Here is a 12,378-nt window from a genome sequence, read left to right as displayed (position 1 = left end):
GGGGGGGGGGAAAGGGGAGAAAGAATATTTTAAAAGCCACTCTTCTACTCTATTATTGTTAAATAGTAGTAAAATAGAAGAGATATTTTAATTGTACGAGGACAAGTCAATAAGTTCTTAGAAAATCTCTCAGTAGAGAGCACTCGCAGTGTCATGTCACATTACTTTTTGACAAGTAGCGCATCTTTCAGCTGATTACTGTAAAATTTTGCGCGGAATTCATCACGTGGTTTCATTTCTGTAGACGATTAAAGCGAATAACCTTTGTATTTTTTGCAAAATATAAAAAACCTAGTTTCGTCCAGTGATCAAACATCTACATATGAAAGGTTTAACACCGAAAGAAATCAAAGCCGAGTTGGATAATGTTCATAGCACATTTGCACCAGCGTTTGCGACTGTATACAATTGAGTGAATGAATTTAAATGTGGTCGTACATCCACATATGATGCACCTCGTTCGGGACGTCCAATTGAAGCTGCTATGCCAGAAATCATCGATAAAGTTCACGATATTGTTTTGACTAATCGACGAGTGAAAGTGCGCGAGCTTGTTGAGGCCACAGGCGCATATCACATGGCACAGTGATTTCAATTTTGCACGAACAATTGGATATGAAAAAGCTATCGACAAGATGGGTGCCGCGTTTGCTCACTGCAGTGGGGACTATAAGCGCGACCCCGGCATCGATGGCCAAATTCAACGAATTCCGCTACGAATTGCTTCCCCATCCAGTCTATTCGCCAGATTTAGCCCCCTGTGACTATTTCTTGTTTCCAAACCTGAAGAAATGATTCGGAGGAAAGAGATTCACCACCAGAGAGTAGCTCATCGCCGAAACAGAGGCTTATTTTGAAGGGTGGACAAATCATATTATTCAGACGGCTTGAAAAAGTTGGAGAATCATTGGATCAAGTATATCGAGCTGAAAGGAGACTATGTTGAGAAATAAAAATGAATCGATCAAAAAAAATGTGTTTTACTATGTTTTTCTAAAAACTTATTGACTTGCCTTCGAATAATTGATGCAAAATTAAATTTTAACAGATTCTTTAAAGTAAAAATGTATTTAAATGTTTATATAAGTATATAAATGCTATTATTGAAGTATATAAATTCTATCCTGCAATCTGTGTTTTCCAAATTTTATTTCGTAAAAATTTATATATTTATATACCTATGAGTTTTTCATTTTTATTACTTTTTTAAATTTTATTTGCGGTATTAATAATGTAATCATTTATAAATTTTATTTTTTGATAACTTACATCCCAGACATTCCTGTTGGAGCGTACGATTCAGCTAACAGATACTTCAGTTTCGAGATAGCTTCCCTATATGCCAGCTCCATATAATCCGCGGGTTTCCTCTTGCTTAAATCCAACTTTGAAGACCCATTTGTTTTTCTGCAAAATAATCGTTTCCCTCGCACAATTAATCAAATATTTCAGAATATTGCGGTAGATGAGCATCAACCTCCATTATACTCATCATGTTTCGTCAAAATCTGTCGACATAATCTTACAACAGATTGCTAGTAAAAACTGAGTAGAATTTATCATTTTGTAATCATTTAAATGGAATGCATTATTTAAATAATTACGAAATGGCACATCCCGCAGTCAATCTGTTATCATATATAATTCTGTTAGTAGATTCGGTTATATTTCTGGCATTTTTGCTAATAAAATTTGTAACAGACGTTTTGCAAAATCTATTTTCGTAGATTTGACCATCTGAGTATAACCAACCGTAATAATAAATATTTAAAATGTATAAATATATTTTAGACATTTATAATTTTATACAAGCACGTAATATACATTATACATACGTACGACATACATATATGTATATATGTATACACTCGACACCAAAATTAAAGCATGACCCCCCAAAACAGACAAATTTCAAGAAAGTGTATATAAGTATATAACTTTAAAAAAAAATAAGCGCAATAAATGAGCGTAATGTTCAAAAAAGCATTTTAAAACTAAAATCTCTACTTTTAAGATTGATAATTCATTAAACAATTTACTGATTTTTTCACAAAGCTATACGGATGCAAATCGATATGCATTAAATCTTAAAATTTTTTACGAAGTTCCCTGAATTAAAAATCGCACACAAACGCGGTTTTCAGCGTTCGAAAGTGTGAATCTTTATTTTTAATTTGCGCACTCGATAAGCATTATTATACGATCATCTTTTCATCGAGTTATCAATAATCAAGTAAAAAAGATCATTTTGCTTCAGTGTTGAAAAAAATCGCATAACGCTCATCGAGTGAGTAAATTAAAGATAAAGATTTACGCTTTTAAACGCTATAAACCGCATTTGTCTGCGATTTTTAATTTATAATTATTCAGAGAACTTTGCAATGTTTATAAAAAATTTTGAGATTTGATGTATCTCCATTTGTGCATCCGTATAGTTTTGAAAATCAATAAATCATTTAGTGAATTAACAATTTCAAAAATAGAGATTGTAAGATGTATAAAATTCGTTTTGGAACATTTTATTACAATTATTTTTTACAAAGTTACACTCTTTTGAAATTTTCTTATTTTTGGGAGTCAGAATAGGTTAAATGCTTTAATTTTGTTGTGAGTGTGTGTGTGTGTGTGTGTGTGTGGGTGTTTATAAATTTCAAACAAAAATAATCAGATTGAGAGAAGGCCAATACCGGTGATATAGCAGGATCTTGGTGCTTCTAATATTTCTATATAGTAATTTTACATACATATTCCAGTTTCAAAAATAATCAACTTTGAAAATTAAATATCCCTGGCATGAATTAAAAATTGCACACAAACGCGGTTTTCAGCGTTCAAAAGCGTGAATCTTTATTTTTAATTTGTGTACTCGATAAGCGTTATTATGCGAAGAAATTAAAATTATATATATGTACAGATATTTTATTATTAGGTATATAATTCCGTATGTTAAAATATTTAGTGCCGTTAGTAATATTTATCACGCAGACACGTACATAATAGAAGATGGTCTTCCTCTTTTAATAGACAAATTAAAAAATAAATTCCAACTTCACCTGTTCTTTAAGCGCTTCATACGTGCGATGCACGCTGGATCCGTGTAACTATAACTTATACCGGGTGATGTTTTCAATTTGGCGGTGATTCTCGGAGAAAATTTCGGACGTGTCGTACCCAGATTGCCGATGGTCGCGATGCTCGTCACGCTACCAGGTATGAAAGGGTGGCAATCGCGGCAACCGTAGGCACTGTTCGTCGCCAGCATTCTGATCGCGTTCTACCCTTTATCAAGCAACCCTTCGCTTCACCCTCTCAAGTACGCACGTCGTTCGGCCGACCGACCAATCGATGATACGTTTCTCCCCAGCCGCGCGCGGGAGAAGTCGACGAAGAAAATCGAACGGCGCTTTAATATAATTGTAACTGGAGGAGCCTGGTGGTGGATCGCGTGCGATGGTACCATCCGACCTTTATAGGCCCCTTGGCGGGGACAAGTGCATGGCACCGTACCACCACCGACATGTACGTACGCGCGGCGTTCCGTGACTTAAATTAACCCGAAGCATACTTCGATGATAAAGCATACCTTCGTGGATAACGATGAGACGAGAAGAGGGTGGTGGCTCGGCGAATGTGCTTGTGCTATCGCTTCCTGACATTATTTTCATGTCCCCCGCTGCATGGAGAATTCCTATGGAAACAGAATGATCAACAATGCAATTCGACGACGTTCGTGGGAACGAAAAGTTTTTGTTAAGAAACCATTTAGAACAGAACAATTATTTTTGTTGAAAAAGAATTATTAGGGACGTATGTATTAAACCAGAATCAGAATAATTGTTTATCGTAACCCTTTCTTTAGTCTTCTTTCTTTCTTTCTTCTTGCTTTAGTCTTTTTTTTCAAATTGAAATTATAAAACATATTAAAACTTGAAAGAATATAACTGAAGCTATAAAATAGATAGATTGGAGCTAGGGGGAAGGAATTCGATTGAGAGCTTGATCAAATTTTATTTACTTCTGATTTGCGATTTTCCCTTTGTTCCTTTTTTTTCAGTTATTATTAATTTGCAATTTCTGTTAGTTCAAATATTTTGTAATAAGAATTAACGAGAAAAATTATATAGAAAATTATACATTTTATTTTGTATATAGTTAATGAATTGTGAATTATGAGTTATATTTATCGTCATACAATACTATATGAACAAAATAGAAACCATGCGATTAGATTATTTATTATAAGGAAACTGTAATTTAGACAACTTTTTTATGGTCTTCCTTAGAAGATTAAGAAAATCTTTTTTTTTTTTTAATTTAATTTGAAAGTAAACTGTTTGAAAAAAATATTCCTAAAATTTTTAAATTTAAAGATTAGAATATCAAGCCAAGTTAAGAAGTCATTAATTAGAAAAAAAGAAATTAATAGATGCATAAAAAATAAGAAGCGAAGCGTCGTATTTCCGGAACGAATGTGCAAGAGAAGTTTAAGTAGCCTGCTTTTTTTATACTGTGAAAAAGTTTCAAACTATCAAATTTACTATCCTATATTTATTAATATAATAGCAGCACCATTTATAATACAATGGTTGCGTTCGGGGAGCGCGCGCGCAACTTGAATTTAAATAACTGAAGGAATAAGGAAACAAAGAAAGAACAATTTTAAGAAATAATACAAAAAACAAAATATAAAAAAACTTTTAAAGTTTCAAATAGCTCTAATAAAAATATGACTTCGGAGATAGTAAAAATAAAAGAAAAAATGCTCGAGTATATATATATTCTGAGCTCGACAATAATAGTAGAAAAGCATCAAGTGTTAAAAAAATAATTATTCTTTTTTATAATACGTAAAAAATATATAATTAAATATACACAAAAGATATTTTAAAATTTTTTCTTTATTTTCGTTGTTTTCTTCATAATTATTATATACTCGCGCCATGCCATGCCTTTTTATATGTAGGAAGAACACAGAATTATAATAACAAATAAAAAGTTACATAATTTTTAATAAAACAACAAAAGATATATAGAATAAAATAATTTTAAAAGATAATCGCAATAACAACTAAAAATAATAATAATAATAATAATAATTTAAATGGTTTCAATTTTCTCCATTGATTACAAAATTAAAATCGAAATCGGATCGCTATTACACCAGAGAGTTTATTATACTGTGAGTGTAACAAAATGTCAAAATGAAATACTATTTTAATCCGATATGAAAATATCTGATGGTCAATTTTAATCCCTGATTAATAACAGGTTCTTATAATACAAATTTATATAGTATGCAATACGAATTTATCTCTTAAAATTTTAATAAATTTTGAATAGAATAGAAAAAAGTTCTCTTGTACCTATTAATTGCGTCTTATATTAATTCTTGTTTCATGTTTTAACTCTAGAATAATTTATGACAATAACAATTTTTATCTACTAAAAATAAAAAAATATATAGAACAAGAGAAAAGAAAGTATAATAAAAAAAAACCAAGGATAAAATAATCGATTCAATATATAACTTTAAATTACTTTCCAAGCTTCTATGCTTTGCGTGACGAGGTGCAATACATGGACAAGTAAATGAGCGTACTTATACCTTTACAAAGTGCAGTATATAGATTCAACGTATTAACGTACGCGTATATATAGATTCAATTGTATTAAAGTTGAAAGAGCATATAACGACTAAACGTTTTTATATTCCATATGATTTCGAGGTGATTTCGAGATATAAACTGTATTGAAAATTTAAAATATTTAATTCAAAAATTGTTTACAATAATCTTATAATATATCGATCTGTTAACAGAACATAAAATAAACTCCAATAATATCATTAAAATATATTATAAATTGTAAATATCAACGATAATATCAACGATTTCAAGTAAAAAAAGTAGTAGTTTGCTTATTATATATCACATATCATAGCCTAAATACCACTTTTTCCTCTTAATAAATGTCTTTATATTCCATATTTTATGCTAGATATTTACAAACTATAAATCAACTACTTAATATTATTGTACGTTGGATTCAGATTGGTTTGAAGAGTTTCCGTCAATCGCATTTGGAGTTTCTATGAAACCTTCATCATCGTCGTTGCGTAATGTATCAAATACTAAAACAAATTTTCACATTTTTCGCATAGTTAAACATTGATTCAATTATAATTATTATCACATGTGTACATGTGACTAAAACAAATGCATTCTAAACATACCCGTAGTACGAGAGAACGGTTTAATGTATAAAATCATCAGTAAAGCAAATGCCGCAGATACGCCACAGACATATGTCAGAATGTCTCTGTAGTAATAACTAGCATAACCAGACGAAAAGTGTCTGAAAATCAAGCATAACATTAATGCTTCTTTGCTTCTTTGAATTTATAACTTTTCAAATAAGAATTCAATTCTTAGCTTCATATGTATGTATTAGATATTCTTACTAACTTCACGAGGTACTGAATCAGCATAACTACCAGACCGTTACTAAGCTTATCTGTAAAGCTCATTATTCCGTAGGCAAAAGCACCGCTCTCAGTATTTTTTCCTATTAGATCGGAAGTAACACCAAGACTGGTCACTAACATTATTGCACCAGCAGATCCTGCGAAACATTGCAAATTAAATTGGCAAGGCATTCTTAGATTTTCTAAATTTATAAGACTCTTTACACCATTTATTACTTCATATCTAATTTCATATATATGAATTACCTAGTAGCACAGCTACAGCATAGATCTGATATTTAATATACATGTTGCCATTGCCTAATTGTATCCATACACAGGCGCATATCGCGAGTACAGCACCAATGGAATAGGCGACTTTTCGACCCCATTTTGTATTGAGCTTCTCTATTATTAAAGACGTCAGAAAGCTACTTAGATACATTGTCAATGGTATGTAAGCCAAAGATGTAGCAGGCATATTCAATGACTCGTGTAAGTATAGAGGCATATAAATCTGGCATAAATTAATGAATAATCGTGTAAGCATGTAAACGCACGCTACTTGGTACAATCTGATATCTTTCAACAATACTGATGCTGTCCTGGTGTTTCTGTGCAAAAAGCTATCTAGAAAGATATTATCAAATTCGTTGTATACATGTGCACGTATATACATATACAAAACGTTTCGCTTAGACGTGTATAAAAAAAGAAAAATTCGTAACATGACAAAACTTTATGACAAAAGGTGGGCGCCAGTGTAAAGATCAACTTTGAAATTTATTATTAGACATGTAAAAAAACTCGAGATTTTTTTATCCGGTAAAATACGTAGTGTCGTAATAGTAAATGATGATAAATTCAGAAATGATAATTCCTTTTATTAAATGTCTAAGCCAAACATATATATATAATATTTAAAAAAAAAGCTGCATTCCATTACCATTAGCATCGCCATTAGCGCTTTCTTTAACAACAACATGAAATATAAAGGATGCTACTAATCCAGTTGCTATTCCAATTAGTACAACTTTCTGAAATTTGTAAATGTCACCGGGTCCAATCTGAGAATCATACTCATCGCTCGTTACATGTAGTACAGCCCACATGATGCAGTAGACAAGAACATTAGAAAAGACAGTAAATGTGAACCTATTTAATCAATCAAACGACAGGATTAAAAATTACACACAAAATACGCACGCATTATCGTCATTGAATAAATGTTGCACGCTACTTTTCTCTTCGATGACTCTTCTACTATTTATATACCTTATAGCTATGAGTTGCGTTCGCTCGTGCTCAGCAGGCGTAAGCTCCGGAACTAAGGCCAAATGCGATATTTGTACCGCCGCCCAACCAAATTGGAAAATCACTACAAAAGCGGCGTAATAAACTAGCTGTGCGTACTGATGCGCACCTTCACAGCCTATACATTGCGAGAATATGAAAGGGAATCCCAATAGTACGCAAATAGTACCTGCAAAGTAAATAATTATTGCAGCTAAACAGAAGATAATCCAGATCCAGTCGAAAGCAAATTTAAAAAAAATATTTACTACAAATCTTGTTGGGATATACTGGCAAATCAAGTAATAGAATCTGCTAACAAAATACAATACAATAGCAAATTTACTGCAGAATACTATGGCAGATTGGCAGATCAATTACATCTACATTAAACTCGTGTTCTGTTAATAGAGCCCGCCGACGTAAGCTGAGAGCAATAAATTAGCAATAGAAACGAAACAGAATCTGCTCACTTAATTCTTAACTCTGGATTGAAATCGATATCATTTAAATTTAAATGATATCCTATAGCTGTAAGCTGGTATTATAAAATGGTAGATTCTACCGATTGCAATCTGTTGTCTGAGATTATATATCGACAGGCTCTGCTGGCAAAACACAAGCTTAGTACAGCATCGACACACACACACAGTCGATGTTAATCTGCCATCTGCCACATCCTGCTTGCCGTTAGTGTACTGCCATTATATTTAATTTTATTTATTGCAACTTGACGAGATAATATAACAAGTCTGGACAAGCTAAGCGGATCGCAAATAAGAAGAAATGTAATGAAAATACCTAACAAGTGCCAGGTTTTCCGTCTGCCGTATCTGCACAACCAGAAGTCGTCGTTTCTGTCGGATTGAAAACCGACGAACGGAGTGACTAAGGCGTCGGCTATCTGACCGATGAGCAGCACAACGCCGGCCAGAGTCGGATCGAATCCGAGCACCAAGTGAAAGAACACCAACAGATACGTGAACCACATGGAAGCGCAGATGTCATTTAATACATGACCTGTGCCGTAGGCTAGTCTCAAGTGAAGAGGCAATTTCCGTATTATCTCCGCGTAATCGTCCGTCGAGCTGCTCGTGCCAGGCTCCATCGTCGTGCTGACAGCTGATCGTTACCGCGAGCATTAACAGTTGGCCTCTCTCTCTCGCTTATCCCGTTTTTACTCCCGATTTACGTTTCTCTCCTTTTCGGGGATGTGATCCCTCGCAGATGGGAGAGAAAGGGCGCTGGCAAACATACTTGTATAATGCAGACTTATGTGTCTGACTTAATTACTGAAAGGATGTGATCTCGCGGTGAGTCAAACATACCGTAAAAGTACGCACGTACGTAAATCCGGAGAACGGATGGGGATGAGGAACGCCGCCGCAGCACGGCGAGCTCTGTGTCACGTCACGCCAACGAAAATCGGCCTGTTTATCAAAGTCAAAGGTGTTCGAGATAGAGGAGGCATTCGGTTCAGTCCTAACCTGTCAAATCCTCTCCCCTGAGCGTCATGCTGCTGTACCGCTTTGTTACTCACCAATGACCTCATTACGGTTGACAGATACGAACTGCAGTCATGTGACTCATTCTCACATGAGCGCTGCGCGAATGGACACGGTGGTTGCATGTGACCACATGTGACCAAAGAATTGCGTTTCACAGCTATGTTCTTGTGATTAAAAAATCTTTTTTATTTCGTTTTAACATAAAAATGCATTACTCAGTTCAGATTTGTTAGACTAAGGCTGAAACTTGACGTAAAATCTCACCTTGCAAAGTGAGAGAACGATCGGATGAAATAATTTGCAAACGCGCAATAAGCTACGCAAATAAACCTCGAACAAACTATAAATTGTTCTCGGACAATCGAAAAAATATTAATAAACATTTTCTAATGCATTCCTTTTTTTCTCCAAGGTTTAAAAAAAACAAATTAACATGTAGCGCTTTATAATCTCACTTATATAATCAAAAGAAAAAATATCCATATCGTGTAGAGTCTAGATTAATTTATTAATTATATTAACAATCATATGTAACAATATAAGCAGAATTTTCACTTGTCGACTGAAACTGTATCACTACCGATGAATAAAACAAATCCTGACAGCATAGTAAGACCCTTGCGAATTACATAATCTCTTTCCCTCACATCTATTTTGTTTTTCTTTCAGCTCTACGTCGATATACATATATGCATAATACACATTGATACATGGAAATATGAATAATATACACATATGTGGCAAAAAAATACATCTGCGCACTTGTAAAAACACTTGGAAACACAGACGTCTCGTCCAGGTTACACCGTGTTTGTATAACAACTCTATTGTAGAATAACCCAATAATACGCAGCTTTAAAATTAAAACTTTAAAACGCGGATGTTTTCTAGATATACATTATTACAAGTCGGATGCACAGTAGCGTCACATTGCATAACATCCGTTTATTTTCGTTTATACGCTAAGGGACGATCTCGAATTGAGATAGAACTGATGGCCAGAGAAAAGGAAGGTGAGAACGTAGATGCACGCGGCAATCCAGCAGTTGTATGCATTCTGTGTGTAACCTCGGTCAACCTCTTTGTAGAACTCGCCTATTGAGGTGAAGTTACCTTTCTCTAACGGAAGGTCCTCCACCAACGCTACGCTTCGGACGTAGAAAAATATTCCCATGAAAAGCTGAAGATGAAAAAGATCTGATCAGCAAAATGTTAACTCCATAACTGCAGTTGTTATCAATAGACTTGATCATAATATTGCAGCAGACTGACAACTGCATCAGCATTAAGCTTGTACTCTGTCAACAGAACCCACCGACATGATCCAACAGCAGATTGCCAGAAATAGAAATCGAGCAGAATCTGTCATTTTGTAACCTGTATCACTACAAATATAGAATATATCATTTACGAAATGGCAGATTCAGTTGACCTGCAGTCGATCTGCCATCAAATTCTGTTAGCAGATTCTGTTGTATCTCTGCTAACACTCGTAACACGAAAATTTGTAGTAAACACTTTGCAAAATCGGTTTTCAACAAATTTGCTCTGGAGAGAGTTGACTTCGATATCCAGAAATTTTATCTCTAAATACGTAAATACATCTATAAGAGCGTAATCTCTTTCTTTCTCTTACCAGTTGGAATATGCCCCAAACGGACAACACTAAACCGCACAAGGCGTATTTGGGCCCGCAGATCTTCATCCTGATACGGTTCTGACACGAAGTGATCGAATTTAATTAAACTGCAATCCGTTCGTTGCTTTGCGCGAACCTTCGACGATCAATCGCGAATGTGAACGGAATGTCCTAAGCGCTGCATTCACCAATACTCTCGTCCGTCCTAATACTCCTAATCATCCACCGCGATGCGGCCGATCAGGCATCAGCCGATGAGGGTTTGTAATCATGTGACGTTCGACGATCTCGATAGGTTGCCTTCCTCGAGCGCTAGCGATATCGATAGATCGTACAATATGGCTCTTGACCATAGACATAAGTATAGATAGATCGAGCTAGAGTCCAAGATAATCAGAGAAGCGCGACCGGTGACGAGCCTGATTGGATCGTAACACCGGCCAATCATAGGATTGGTTCATCGATATTATAAATGGCTGCCGAATGAATAATTTTACATCAACCATTGTTATGATAAGTTAGAACATTTTATTTGCATATAATAATATATATTCACGTTCTAGTATAACACATAAATATTACTTTTTTAACTTTTTTTCTCATCGTTAAGAATATATTTTATAATCCGTCTGCAATTCGACGCCATTTTTAATATTTTTCTAGTACTTTTGCGATACTATAAGTAGGTCGCGCTTTTCTGATAATCTAGGCACAGTATAACCTGCAGTAGTCCATTTCGTGTCGGCGCCTTTGATCTCCTTTTCCAGATCACGTGAGCATCCACCATGTTAAATCCAGGATCGAATTGAGAAAAGTGCCTCTGCAAGTAATAAAACAGATAAGTAATAATATGGATTCGATATAGTAAATCAATAAATTCAATGTGTGAATCAAATAAAACGTTTCATCAGTAACAATTATTCGTAGGAGTGATCACTAAAGAAAATTTCTGATGTATTTGCTTATAAATTGTCTGCACATATGTATGTATGTACGTTCCTATCGTCTTACATTTCATTGGATCCAACTCAAAACAAAAGTTGCGCGGCGATACCTGCGCGAAGACTCAGTTTTTCGCTGAGTGGACCTACTGGTTATACTGTGGTATGGGCGGCACATGCGAGTGAGAGGAAACAACATATATGACACCCAGCGCTGATTGATGGAAAACGAATAGTGGAGGTAAATAGTAAGGGCGAATTCACACCGAATTGACAGAAAAGCGGAAAACAGAAAAGCAGAAGCCAATCAGAATTCGCGTTGGTAGTCAATAGTTGTTTTTGCTTTCTGCTTTTCTTGCTACCAGTGCGAGTTCTGCTTTTCTGTTTTCCGCTTTACCGTCAAGGTGTGAATTCACCCTCAGGATCCCTCTCAGGTCAAAGCCTTTGACTATATAATCATGGACCGCTGACGCCAACTTCACGTTGGTAGCCAAGATCTGTAGCGACACCGTGTGGCAAAGCGGTAGTTGGGAG

At 34.8% G+C, this 12,378-nt stretch overlaps 3 protein-coding genes across 3 annotated transcripts in view; all 3 read right to left on the bottom strand.

Moving 5' to 3' along the window:
- The window catches only part of LOC105457725, a 22,476-nt gene extending 19,015 nt beyond the window's left edge, over positions 1-3,461 (bottom strand). Inside the window, exons 1-2 of the mRNA XM_011702562.1 lie at positions 3,054-3,461; positions 1,270-1,407 (exon numbers count right to left, since the gene is read on the bottom strand). Of these exons, the coding sequence (XP_011700864.1) occupies positions 1,270-1,407; positions 3,054-3,262 (347 nt within the window). The 5' untranslated portion in view covers positions 3,263-3,461. The remainder of the gene's footprint in view (positions 1-1,269; positions 1,408-3,053) is intronic.
- Positions 3,462-5,952: 2,491 nt separating this feature from the next.
- Positions 5,953-9,647, bottom strand: LOC105457722 (major facilitator superfamily domain-containing protein 12-like). The gene is made up of 8 exons (XM_011702558.1): positions 9,085-9,647; positions 8,558-9,000; positions 7,739-7,946; positions 7,410-7,618; positions 6,731-7,093; positions 6,465-6,621; positions 6,233-6,354; positions 5,953-6,130 (listed from the first exon to the last, which is right to left on the bottom strand). The coding sequence occupies exons 2-8, from the start codon at positions 8,862-8,864 to the stop codon at positions 6,030-6,032; spliced, it is 1,467 nt and encodes a 488-aa protein (XP_011700860.1). The 5' UTR covers positions 8,865-9,000; positions 9,085-9,647; the 3' UTR covers positions 5,953-6,029.
- A 106-nt stretch (positions 9,648-9,753) lies between these two features.
- LOC105457723 (ribonuclease kappa-B) lies at positions 9,754-11,200 on the bottom strand. The gene is made up of 2 exons (XM_011702559.1): positions 10,901-11,200; positions 9,754-10,444 (listed from the first exon to the last, which is right to left on the bottom strand). The coding sequence occupies exons 1-2, from the start codon at positions 10,967-10,969 to the stop codon at positions 10,220-10,222; spliced, it is 294 nt and encodes a 97-aa protein (XP_011700861.1). The 5' UTR covers positions 10,970-11,200; the 3' UTR covers positions 9,754-10,219.
- Positions 11,201-12,378: the final 1,178 nt, after the last annotated feature.

The sequence above is a fragment of the Wasmannia auropunctata genome, unplaced genomic scaffold (assembly GCF_000956235.1).
Source record: "Wasmannia auropunctata unplaced genomic scaffold, wasmannia.A_1.0 LD335158.1, whole genome shotgun sequence".
Lineage (NCBI taxonomy): Eukaryota > Metazoa > Arthropoda > Insecta > Hymenoptera > Formicidae > Wasmannia > Wasmannia auropunctata.
The sequence above is the reverse complement of the archived record's forward strand: the minus strand, read 5'-3'. Positions and strand labels throughout refer to the sequence as shown.